Below are 13,344 nucleotides of genomic sequence, written 5' to 3' on the forward strand. Positions count from 1 at the left end.
TGAGATTTTACGAGATCCTAAAACCGAGGTAACAATAATATTTTGGTCTTTTTCAGTAGGATTTAAAAAACATTTTCTTTTGTCCACTTTTAATATCAAATGATTAGAATTTAGCTTGGTTCGTCAAAGACACTGAAAACAGGCTTTACCCAGTGGTGGGACCAAAAATAACAGACCCTGATTGTTTAATCGGAAGCCCCCTCGCTGGAACACCGAGCAGGCGTAAGCCGAAGGCTCCTTTACTGGCCATGGTTACGGGCTCCCGATTTTATGGTATTTATTTTAACATTCCCATCTCTATTTATACAAATTGTTTTTTTCCATTCCATTGGTATTGATCCATATTTGATTTGTGTTTTGAGAAGAAGTAGAGTCGTAAAATGGTATATTTCCACATTTACTAAATTGGTAAACATGCACTCCTACATTGATACAAGTCTTGTTTCAGCAAACAAAGCAGCCAAATATAACAAAACCCTACAACCACAGGAAAATATTAACATTATATGCAAATATATGTTCTTGTACGCCTATATTTAAGGAAATCTCATCCTATTTTTTTTTGTAACACCTCATGCTGTCTCTTCTACGGTGTTGGCCTGGAATTCATGAAGGACACCATGAAGAGTCACTTAAAGGAAGCACAATTTTCTATATTTTTTCCTTTTATGAAATTAAATACAGACAGGAATCTGTTTTCTGTATGTATTTATCTGTAAAACTCAGTAAAGACTGAAAACTGGGAGCCTTAATTATGATTAATGCAGGAAATACTGATCCCTGCACAAACTTGAGTGTGCACAGATCAGAATTCCAAATTGTGCAGTAATTACTAGATGGGGTATTCAGCTCAGGCTGAGGCATTTTCCACAGGTGGCAATTACTGCATACCCACGGTTTTGTGAAGCTCATTTTGCAAGAGCTATGTCCACCAAAGTTGTTGCAGCGCCCTTTAACCTGGTGCAGTCAGATCACAGGTTGTGGGTGGCCATTTCATCCTGTATACATGAAGGGCTCACTACGGTTTACTGAGCACCAAACCATGACCCTTTACATGGACCGACCAGCACGACCAGTTCCACTTTCCGGGATATTGGTCTTTCTGTACAAGTAGTCCAACAATCCAAAACAACATGCAGATTTTAATTCAGGAAGTAGTCTTTCAGAATCCCTAAATAAACACCCCACCTGTGTGTGCCAATGTCCGTTGTTTAGTGCTCACTAAATAATAAAATAGTTGAGCTCTTCTGTTAGAGCCGTAATTGTTTTACACTAGTCCACCACTGGTATGGGTTGGATGTTGCTGAGGTCCCATTTATTCTTGACAGTTGATAATCAATCTAAATACATCTATAATCTGCCCTAAAGCCTGGTGAGCCCAATGGGTGTTGCGCGCCTGGCTACAAGATGTTAAAAACATTGCCCGCCATATGATAATTAAGGACTAAAACCACTTTAAACTAGCAAATCAGACAGAAAAGAACAGGAAGGGACAAGGCTGGCACAAGATTGAGAAGGGCCCAGCTGTTGGCATAACCTTACTGCACACAGCTCCATGTGCCCCTCAGAATACTGGCGCCCTGGGCCCAGCTCGCCCATGCTGAACGCCGATTTTACACAGCACTGACTGCACATGAAAATACCAATCCAAAGAGTCCTCACAGTCGCAGAGAGAAGGGTGAGCATCATGTGTCAAGGCGTAAGTACTGTGCGGTGATTCTCTTTGCCTGTGGGCCTTTGAAGACCTCCCTCCATGACCACTTAAAGGCAGTAGAGGGCCATGAACTTTCAACGTTGTTTTGGCCAGGAGTCTGGTAAGGGCACCCGGACGAGTGTCACTGACCTGCATCTGCTGCCTCTTCAACACACTCACCACTACTAGGTGTGCTGCTGACTTGCACCCCCTCGTTGGCCAGATGAGGAGCAGCCCGATGATGAAGCATGACACCCAACTTGGTGTGTGAGGGCATTACATGCCAAAGAAATGGATTCCCATCTCTTTGACTCTGTAGCCTATTGTCCTTTGTATATTGCTGAATTCTAGACCATTCAGGGACAGCACTACTTTAATTTTCATCCAGCAGCATCCCCTCATAACCTGCAGCCCCACCTACGGGTGTCACTGAACTACAGCCCCCTAGGTCAGATATCGTGTGGACTGCTTTGGTGTGCTCCTCCCTCGCCCATTTCGGTGTCATTGGCCTCTATGACACCGAAATGGGCGAGGGAGGAGCACACCAAAGCAGTCCACACGATACTAGCCAGTATTTCCAGTTCCGAGTGCCCCTGCACGCTTTTCTCCTATGCAGTCTGACTACGAATCCGCCATTAATGGGCTTGGCCTGCATTTTAACAATGCTCTTCAGATCCAGCAGAACCCTGCAGCTCTGGCAGGCCCGTCCTCCCCTTCTGCAGACACCGTGGAGTGGCAGCAGTCTATCTCCGCCCTCTTTTCTCCTCCCGCCCCGGCCCGCAGGACATCGCGGCAGGGAGACGCGGCCTGAAGTGTCAATCATCGCTGACAGCGAGGAGGGGCCTGTCCGGCCGGGCTCTGCTGGGGAGCGGCATCAGCAGAGATGAGTCGGCGCCACAGGCAGCGCGAGATGTGGAGCTGCTGCGGGGAGCGGGCGCCCAGCAGCAGCGCGGCTCCTGCATATTGATGAGCAGAGCCGTTGCTAGGCAGCCGCCCCCTGCAGGAGAATTTAGTTCAGATTTAGTGCGAGATGTACATGTTGACTGTCGTCTTCATATGTGGCCTCTAACCACAGAGTACTCTATTGACTGTAATGTATAGCTCCGGTATTCGCGCAGCAATGACAGAAGGTGCGGCCTGGCGTTAAAAACTGACACGTTGCCACACTAAACACCAAGACCTCGTACAAAGGAGCACATTTCAAGGCGCAAATGGTCTTTTACGTTGCTATAATACGCAAACAGAAGTTCTGGCCCATTGACTTTGCAGTCATTGTACGTGTTTTAATCTTAACGAATGACGATACTTACCTTAAAAATCGCTGGAATAACTGTACTAAAATCTGACTGAAAACTGTCTGGCGCATGTCAGACCCGCAAATGGTTATTTTTTTACATAAGCCTTAACAAAAGGCTGGGCTTACCGTTTCACGTCTGTCTGGACTGAACTATTGCCGGCCCTACTGCTTTCATCCTGGATAGCCTCTGAACGGTTATTTGGGCTGGGGCCTTGTCTGCGAAACATGCCTGACAACAACTCGCAACTGTCCTAGGGACATTCAGAGGCAGCAGTCGGTCACGAATTTCACTGTTTCGCCCCCCTAAAAAACAGTTTCCTGCTCAGGTCAAACTTTTCTTAAGAACATTGTAATAAACATGTGTATCGAATGACAAGCGAGTCACTTGGATAGCAACCGTGACAGGTTATAATGCTTGAATTAATCTGAACAGCTGGTAATTACACTCGAACCATTCAATACCATTGTTTTTGAGCTCTACGGTCCCATTACAGACCAGAATCATTCATGTACAGAACTGTTGCGATGGACATCAAAAGGCAGAGGCCATGTCAAACTGCCTAGCCAAGTTCACTCAAGTTTCAGAATAATTCACGATTTTCTATTCTTAACCTTTTTTTGCTCTCGAACTGCAGGAGACCGCAAAATCAGATTTATTCATACATCTAAGCATGCAATATTGAGGTAGATTATTATCCTATCTGGGCGAGCCCAATGACTAAGCTTGTATTGGGATGTAGAGATAGTTATTTGCAGCACTACAAAGCTGGTGCTTCCATTGAACTAATTAAACTGACAGACCTGGTAGCAGCGATTTAAAGGTCAAATGTTCAGAACTGGAAGCAGTTGCTGTGATGGAATGCAGCGAGGCAGAGTGCAGAGGCTAGGCTGCAACCAAGAGTGGAAGAGCTGTAAAGAATTATGTGGGAATGTTGACTGGAAGAGAAGAGGCAGCATTCTAGGTTAGGATTATTCAGTGTTGTTTTTGTAGGGCGATTCTGTGCAAGGATTGTGCTATAATTACGTAAGAATGTATATCCAACAAATAAAATTGTAACACTTTTATAGAATCAGTGGGTATTCTAAAAACCTGACCTGGATCCAGACCTCCTCAACCTACTTTTGAGTCTCTGACTCTAGGATCATTACTCATGAGGGAGCCATAAGGAATGGCGTCAGACTTTGGGGAGCCGTAGGTAATGGAACTATAGCAATGACTGTAGGACAGCTACAGTGCTGGCTGTGGTGGCACAGATGGAATAGTGTTTGCGCAGCAGCTGTGAATAAATTGTAGGGAGTAGCATAAATATGCTATTTGCACTGAAGTGGTCAGGGTCAGAGCTGGATATTCCATATTCTAATACCATGCAGATTGCTTTGGCCTACTTCTTCTGCAGAAAACCATTCTAGATACCTCTGACTGATGAGAAGCCCATCGGATATACCATAGTGTACATGCAAATAGACTCTATCAAACAGGATGCTTCTGAAGTCCGATTTCATGGCAATCAAATCTTTTACCTTTTTCCACCAAGGAAATGTATTCCATGTCTCCAATAACACAACTGCTGTGTTCTCCGTGGTAGACTATCCAGTTCTCCAATTTGGAGAGGTGGATATCAGACTCCGCACTTGGAAAATAAAATAAAAATTCTTCTTGCTTTCTTGACAGAATGGGACTGTGAAAGCAGTCCCTGTGTTAAGACAATACCATGCCCCTATGTCAAAGGATATTCCAGAAAATATTGAGAAATTTAAGTCTCCGTGTAGGGTTCAAAAGAGGATTTCCTACCTATAGCTGGGACTTGGGAAGCACTCTATTGCGTTTCCTTTCAGATCATTCTCACAAGTCTTTAGAAGATCACGTACACTAGGAAATCATCCCAGATTTTCTTCCTAGAAAATGTAACTTGTCCATGCTACTTCTGGTTCTCAGGCCACCTCCAGTCACCATGAATAAATTGCTAGCCCTTCTCATAACTTGATAGCTGCTTATTCAAATGTAACTGATTTGCCACCCCCCACCCCTCTTATCTCAAAATTTATCATCATGGATCCTGTAAGGCAAAGTGCAAAAACAAAGGTCCAGGAGGTTCATATCCATGGCACATCAGACCGCTTGGGTACAATTAAGCTAAATAACGCTCATTTACAAAGTCAGTGGTTTTCCTACAAATCTGGCATGGAACCTACGTTTGAGCCCACTGCTGTACAGTTAGTTCATGCACATATACTTGTTCAAAAATAATCTAGCCAATGTGTACTACCCGAATGATGTAGGTAAGAATAGAAATAAGTCATATGTTTTCATGAGTCATAAACATGCATATGAATTCTGATCTATTTAAAAGATAGTTATGTTGATAGACTCTTATAAACATTTTCTTACAACTCTTTGAGCTGTTCCAGATTCCTGATCTCTAGGGATTATTGTTAATAGAACTTTTTATTTATTTTAGTTGTGAAAAGCAAAGAACATAGCTGGAAATAACGCAATTTCAAGAATACATGAAGCCAGTAAAGACTGATATTACTTCAGAAGAAAATCTAATTCGTAGAAATCCTTAAGTGGGCTTTTTTGACCCGGTTCTTTCTGCTCTTATGAATAACCTATTTGAGCTCTTCAAAATTGTAATTAGTTTTAAAGTGCTTAATCTTTTAAAGTACCCACGCACTAATAAGCTTCATAGTTCAGTTAGAGGGTGCTACAAGTTACAATTAAATGACTAAATTAAAAATAAGTGTTTCAGACTTAAACATGTATATATTCTCAATTTCTCAGTAGTACTTGTCAATTCCTGCAGAAGTTCTTTCTATATTTTAGAAGCGAATCTTACTTTGACTGCAGATTTTTTAAATGTATACATAGTTGTGACTATTTTCTTCTAAGACATGCGTGCCTTTTTCAGATAATATAACTGAAGCTAAGGTATTTACCATGAAGCTGTATGCTCCAGAGTTACTGTTCAGAATGGAATCTGCTTATCTTTGAGCACCCTGAGCAGCCTTCTCATAGTAGGCATGATATGTGTTTTCAAGGGCACTTTCCGTATAATTTCTGCAGCTGAATTACCATTTTTCTGCATTCTCTCCTCAAACCCTTTGCATATACTCAGACGGGAGCTATTGGAATCTTCTATATGTGGAGTCATCTATGTGGCGTAGTATGACCACTTTTGTTCTTGTGCTTTCAAATTTATCTAGAAAAGGCTACAGTCTTTTAAGTAGTGTTTAATCAAAGTAGTACATTTTTACAAGTATACGCATTGATCGTTCCTTCAATACAATATGGTCTAAATTAATCCCTAAAAATTTTCTTTTTGGTTGCAGAGAAAGCTTTGCTTCAGCTCTTGCAAAGAGCTGAAGCAAGAGCTTCAGCTCCCTAGCACAAGCACGCCCTAGCACACCTAGAGGTGTGCTAGGGCGGTCTTTAGTCCCACCAACATATTTCATTTCAGTGCAGCAGTGTGTGTTTAGATTTTTCAAATCTTTTCGCCGGTGGTAGGAATCCCACACCTCTGCTTACCACAGGAAAGTTTAATGGATGCACATAAATGCAGCTTCACTGCACAGGATAGATGCACCTGTGAGCAACATCTGGTGCCAACTCTACACCTTTAAATACAGAAAAAACACGTAGAAGAACTGTTTCTGCATGTTATGGCAAACTGCATATTTTGCTGTAGGTTTATGATTACCGGTTGCAGTAACAGTTACCAGAATGTAATACCACCGTGAAGTATCCCCTCTTCTCTTAATAAGGGCCTTCGTATCCAAGATGTGCAGCAGTCCTTACAGGAGTGTCCCACATGGGTCCCTGATGGCTGGGTCCGTGAGTTTTCCATAATCACCTCCGTTTATGTAAATGGGTCTGATTTAGACTAATTGCATGTACATTTGTTATATGTGCATTGCTAGAAAGTTTGGCAGGGTTTGGTCCTCCTTGGGCCTATATTGGACATTTCTGTTTGAACTAATGGACTTGAACATGGAATGAGGGAGTGTTTCTTCAAAAACAGATTACCTCGGACTTTGCTGCACATTGGGGTTAACCAGCATTTTTTTTCTCTTTCTTTTCATTTTTGATGTTGGCATGGCAGGGTACAGCTATCAAATGAAGATTACGAATTACAGCAATCCTCTTGGCTCGGAGGAAAGAATACCATGTGCACCGAAGTTTAACACATATGATTGAAATCTTCCGTAAAATATGTAAAGCCTTGATATCCGCAGAGGTTTAAATGACTGTGTACCCTTCCCACGTGATGGCGAGGCTGTGCAGGTTCATGAAGACTCCTCGGGCTTGATGTGTTGGCACAGGGACCCTTTGTCGCCCAGAGGTTCTTCCACAGAGCAGCGATAGGCAAATGTAGCAGTGTCCTTTGAGGTGTTAGGAACGGGGGCTATGAAATAACATTGTCTTTGTTCCTAGAGCTGATATGACCTTTGAAACCGGCCCCGGAATCTGACTGCTTTTCTCTCTATTTCTTCCGCAGACCACCAGAAATTGGAGCGAGAGGCACGAATCTGCCGCCTTCTAAAGCATTCCAACATCGGTGAGTGTGTGTTTTGGGTGGGAATTATCCGGAAATGTCATGACTGGAATAAGATGTGGCATAAAGTGGTGTGTGTAGAAGGTAGATATGTACCTATCTACCCTCTGCGGTGGAGGATAACATTCAGATTCTTTGAATTATTTACTAACTGTAATGTTCTATAGGTGCCGGTGGGCATTACCTAAAGGTTTTAGAGTACTTTACACCAGAAATAGAACATTGAAGAATTCTAAATTGCATTACTTGTAAATATTACCAAGATGTAAACAGGTTTTAAATGAGAAGTATCAGTTCTGCCAGTTCTAAATATTGAGTGACAAGATCTTAACAGGTACAATTCTAAACGAGGTATGATACAAAATCGAGGTAGAGGAGTAAGCCTCGAGGCAACGTTCAGTGCAGACTATTAGTCTGAGATGGGCCATAGGGAGAGTGATTAACTGAAGTTTCTTTCAAATAGAAGGATGTCGAGTTCAAATTTAAAGACGATCTATGAGGTAGCGATTGTAAGATCGGAGATAAAGAGTGTCATACTCGGGTAGCACTATCAGGAAATGACTGAGCCATAAAATCTTTCCGTTTTGGGGATTCTAGGAACAGGGCTTCAGCATTCTTAGATGGTCGGTCTGCTCCCTCCAGTTCCCTTTAGTTTAGCAGCCATGTATTTTGGAGTGGTGTGAGCGATGAAGACCATCTTGTACAGGATTGTGGCTTCAGTGATTAGCCAATGGAGCTCAATAGTACCGGAAAGATATAGATATTCATTCCTTTTGGCCACAGAGACAAAACGTGCTGTTGCACGTAGAACTACTTTTACTAGAGCTAGAATTATTTTGTGAAGACTGGTCAGTAGAGAATTGCAGTAGTTGAATCTGGTCAACACTAGGGACTTGAAAGCGTGCATTGGTGGTCATGGTGTTGACTTGTTACTTGATTGTGTTTTTTGTTTGTTGTTGTCAGTGATGGCACCTAGGCTTTTGACACTCGATTAGGACCGTTTTGTAGTTGAGGATGCTGGTTGAATTCAAACAGGAGTGTATTGGCAGTAGTGAATGGGACGAGGATAGGAAGAAAAAATAAAAATCTGTTTTAGATGGTTTAATGTGCTGGGCAGTCATTCAGCCCTGAATACCATTTAGAGTATTGGCTAGGTGAGAAATGTAATTTGGAGGGAAACCCTGAGATACAATTGTGTATTATCCGCATATCAATTATAAAGGATCCTGGAGTTATTAAGCTGGACTCTAAGCGGCTTGATTAATAAGTGCTAGAGAATAGGGGCTAGGATGGAACTCCTTTTGTCAAGGCAATTTTCTTTAAGGTTAGTCAATTTTTAACTTTTGTGATCTGCCCGTTAGGCATGACTTGAACCATTTGAGGCCCACTCAATCAATGCCTATCCAGTTCATAAGTATTAACACAGTTTCTCTAAGACAGCCTTGTCTACTCCATACTAGCACAAGAGAAAAGACGAAAGGCGGCTTCTGAAAATGTGCATTAAGGGTCAGCAGTCTAACAGCAGCATCAAAGCTCCAAGACCAATTTAGTAGGATCAAAAGCATTTTATGATTAAAATATGGCCAACATGGCCCTACCTGGATTAGTCATTGCACTGCAGAGTTACATTTTCAAGTGACACTTCCATTCGACATTGCTTCCCCTTTCTTCATGAACAGCCAATTGAAAGTTCCTGCTCTATACTAGCACGTGGCACTGTAGGCTTCTTCCCATATCCGTTCTGCAGCACAACTCCAACTTAAGGCTGCCTCTAGCCTTCACTGAAATTTACAAAGAAGTGATGGGTGGAGTGCGTGAATGAATCTAAGCCACGGGATATTACTCAGGGCTGCATCCCAGTCTATTGTTGTTTTGCACACCATGCAACCTCAGTTTGAACCAAGTCATATGCAAATCGATCTTGACCCTGTTCCATTAGAGCCAGTCCAGCCCAAACTGCTAGGCCAGGTCATCCCTGAACTGGAACACAAGCACCTCAAGACCAGTTTTGCCCTTATTAGGGTTCATCATTTGGGTATAGATTTGTTCCAGTAGCACAGTGTGTAAGACACAAACACCGGGCATACATGTCCTACCAAGGGTGTCACACTAAAGTATACAAGTGATGGATTATATATGCTTTCAAGAATCCCACTCATTACTTTTTTGTTTACTTTAGTATGATGTCTGTAGCCTTCAGATAGGCCAGAGGGGCGGGATGGGAGTCTGGCCTCTGTGCTCCCTCTCTCCAGCTTACCATGCGCTCTAGAAATCCTATATTAGGAGGCATAGTTCACAACTTCCAAACTTCACATACTGCCTGTTGGGATGTTTCTGTCTTGATTCTGCATGCAGACAGAAGGTCTCTGGTCGTTTTGTGTCTGTCTGAGCCAGTTAACGGTACCCTCTCCTTCTCAGCTATCAGTCCAGTCTTTGGTGTTGACTCCAAAGTCCTCTCCTTTTTTTCTTCTGGAGTGTCTCCTTTCAGGATACCCGTTCCCAATGAGTGCAAGTTAATTTTGTTACTCACTTTTCAGTTCTAACAAAGAATTTTCACAAAGTCTACTGCCCATCAAATTAGAACTTGTCAATTGGTCTGCTTCACAAGAAGAGCTCCCTGGTGCCAAGCCACAGTTTTGTCAAAAAAACCCACACAAGGCCTGGCCAGAATGTGGCACACTCCTATCCAGTTCCGCAGTCTCTCGTCTTCTTCCAAGTCCTGCATATGCCCCTCAATGACTGCTTGGTCTTGGTGCAGGGAGAATCCGAACTGGACTCTCACTGCTGATGTTTGGTGCAGCCTCAGTCGGGCCGGGGAGCTGCAAGGCCGCAGACCGGACTCTGCTTGTCTGTGCCTGCGACTGCAGGGATGTGGCTTCTCTTTTCCAAGCTAGACTGTCGGTGGTTTATGAAGTGCTGGCAGGTTACCCAAGGCTTTGGTAGTTCTCTAGCTCGCAGTACAAGTCACTCTGTCACAATTGTCGAGGGAGGGTTGAGTATGGCAGGGTTTCGCACCAAAGTTCTGCTACAGTTCTCGCCAGACAGTGATTCTTTGTCGTCCTTCTGATGATCTGTCGAATCTGCGTTCTTGGGTTCAGGGGTGTCCGCTTAATACTCCATTTCGGGGTGTTGTCGAGTGACATGTAGTAGCCTATGGACAACATACCCTTAGGGTGTATATATGACCACTTCCTGTGGGAAGCAGGCATAACCCTGATACTAGAATGCAAATTCCATCCAAAACACCATGAAGGACTATGAAAAGTGTGGTCGACATCAGCTGGGCCACCCTAGGGGTGGCTCTGGCTTAATGTGGGCACACCTCTGATTCTTACTCATTTTCTCGCCTGTCTTGCCACCAAAAAGTGGGATCAGGACAGGGGAAGGGGCACCATTATCTGGAGAGGTCCAAGGTCGCATAACCAAGTCAGCAGGGCCTTTGAAGCTCCCACTCTGGAATGCCCATCCTGCTTGGAGGAGGTGTAAACACTTCTGTCCAGAGCAGGCTTTGGTACTGACCTCTGAGAGCGAATGCTCTCGCCTCAGGAGGTCCAAAACCTCTCTGTGGTGGCTGGCTGGTCAAGACTAGTCAGTCAACACACTAGTAGGTAGGTTTTATGGGGACCTTTCTTAATAAATCCAACAATGGCATCAGTGTGGGTTTATTAAGACAAGGTGTTTAGTACCAAACACCTTTGGGTACAGTGAAGCCATTGTGTAGGTGGGGAACTCGTAAGGACGAGTGTCCAGCCCATGTACTCGGTATGGCTTCCCTGTGAACTGGTAATATCTATGGGTGAACTTAAATATCACTGGGACATATCCACTCCGGCAGATATGCCCACACATGTGTATAGTGCACCCTGCCTCAGGGTTGTAAGTCCTACCGTAGGGGTGACTTACTTATGCCAAGTAGTGCTGGCAGGCATGTCACATAGGGATGTGTGCCATGTCGACTCTTTGGTTTTCTCTGTACCAAGATATGCAGGTTGCATTGGCAGTTTGCATGGGCTTGGGGAGGGGTCCCTTAGGGTATCACAATTCGTGCTGCAGCCCTTAGGGGCCCTCTGTAGTTCCAAGTCCTCGGGTACCAGAGGTACCACTTACTAGGGACTTGCAGGGATCCTAAAAGGGTGCAAATCGTGGAACAATCATACAGGTTACAGAAAGAACACTGGTACTGCGGACCTAGTTTGCAGGAACCCAGTACACACTCATTCAACGTTGCAAGAGAAACCAGGGGGAAAAAGGGGTTGGGGTACTGCAACAAAACTTAGTTTCCTACAATCTCCATTCTAGCATCCCAGCTTTACTAGTACTTTGATGGATCACTTCAGTAGTAGGCTAGTCCCACCCAGTAACATCCTTCTCTTATCTCCTCTGTGTTCCTCGTGGGAAGTTGGTTGTCACCTCCTTCTTTAGGCTTGCAGGCCCCTTTGAGGTGTTGCAATGGAACACGCCCTTCAGCAGCTCTCTTCAGCATAGAACAGACAAGTTGTGCACCTGATAAACAGAATATAATTAACTTGTACACCATAAAGGTAATGCATGCACTGTAAATCAGGTAATAGTTTCTCAACGTGCAGAGCTTCTCAGTTCAGCAATCCTATGAGCACCCTCCATGTCTCGCCACTTCCACTGTTACCTCTAAGCACAGGTTTGCTGTACTTAGTCAAAAGCTAAATGCAATCTCTAATGTAGTATCCCTACTTGCAGAACACAATCTCTGGCTTGAATGACATGTCTGTCCATGTTTTACTCATGGTCTAATACTACTCACCCTCAACTGTGGATAACTCGCCCTATGATGAAACAAATGCTCACACATGCAAGTCTTGCCCTTAACTCCCCTTTCTGCCTCACTCAAGACATCAACCACTAATAATGCACACTGATGAGCGTGCTTTAACCCCCACCCCAAAATAATTAGCCAACTCTCTCCCCATACCCACCATCACATTAAGTAGAATTCAGAATGAATCATAGATTCATTGGGATAATTAACATGATTAGTAACTATTACCCAATATCGCAACACAAGACACACTGCCTTTTAACCCCTTCCATGCTCATGACGAGCTCAGCTCGTCATGCAGTACACTGCTCGTGTGCTCATGACGAGCTCAGCTCGTCATGAACAATGGGATTTAAGAAGGATGAGCACCAAGCGGGAGTTGCTTTAGCATTGATAGTGTTAAAGGTACCACAATAATTGTGAAGGTATGCAGTATCCAATTTAGGAGCCATCTCCCTTTGATTTTGGTGATTTTCCTGCACTCGCAGAAACATAATTCATGCCCTCTTCATTGTCTCTGCCTCACCTCGGTTTGCATCCCAGCCACAACATCATCCTCCTAGACAGAACTGATTCTTCCACCCATGTATAAATTCAATGTCATAAAGGTATTCTTACAATCTAGTAGCAAACCTGGGCAGTCTTCCTGACCCCTTACCAGCCCCCACCAGCTGATAAAATCTTAATTAGGGGTTTATGACCTGCCCTTAAAACATATCTCATACCCCACGAAAACACTCTAAAATATTCTGCACCCCATGCTTCAGCTAGGGCCTCCTGTTTGATAACTGTATAGTTCCTTTCTGCTTGCGTGAAGGTGTGTGAGGCAAATGCTACTGTCTTTTCAGTTCTATTTTGCCGTTGAGCTAGTACCACACCAATCCCCGTAGCACTGGAATCCATGGTAAGAAATGATTTACACTTGGTATCAAACGAAGCTAGAATCCCTGCTTCACCATTTCCTTTTTAATGTTCTCAAAATACTTCGATTGTTCCTCCTCCCAAA

The 13,344-nt window shown here is 43.7% G+C and overlaps 1 protein-coding gene across 32 annotated transcripts in view; it reads left to right on the forward strand.

Moving 5' to 3' along the window:
* CAMK2B (calcium/calmodulin dependent protein kinase II beta) overlaps window positions 1-13,344 on the forward strand; it is an 866,219-nt gene that overhangs the window by 189,277 nt on the left and 663,598 nt on the right. For all 32 annotated transcript variants that reach the window (XM_078666806.1, XM_078666785.1, XM_078666796.1 and 29 more), the window contains exon 3: window positions 7,487-7,546. In XM_078666806.1, the coding sequence (XP_078522932.1) occupies window positions 7,487-7,546 (60 nt within the window). The remainder of the gene's footprint in view (window positions 1-7,486; window positions 7,547-13,344) is intronic.

This window comes from Lissotriton helveticus, chromosome 11 (assembly GCF_964261635.1).
Source record: "Lissotriton helveticus chromosome 11, aLisHel1.1, whole genome shotgun sequence".
In the NCBI taxonomy this organism is placed as follows: Eukaryota; Metazoa; Chordata; class Amphibia; order Caudata; family Salamandridae; genus Lissotriton; species Lissotriton helveticus.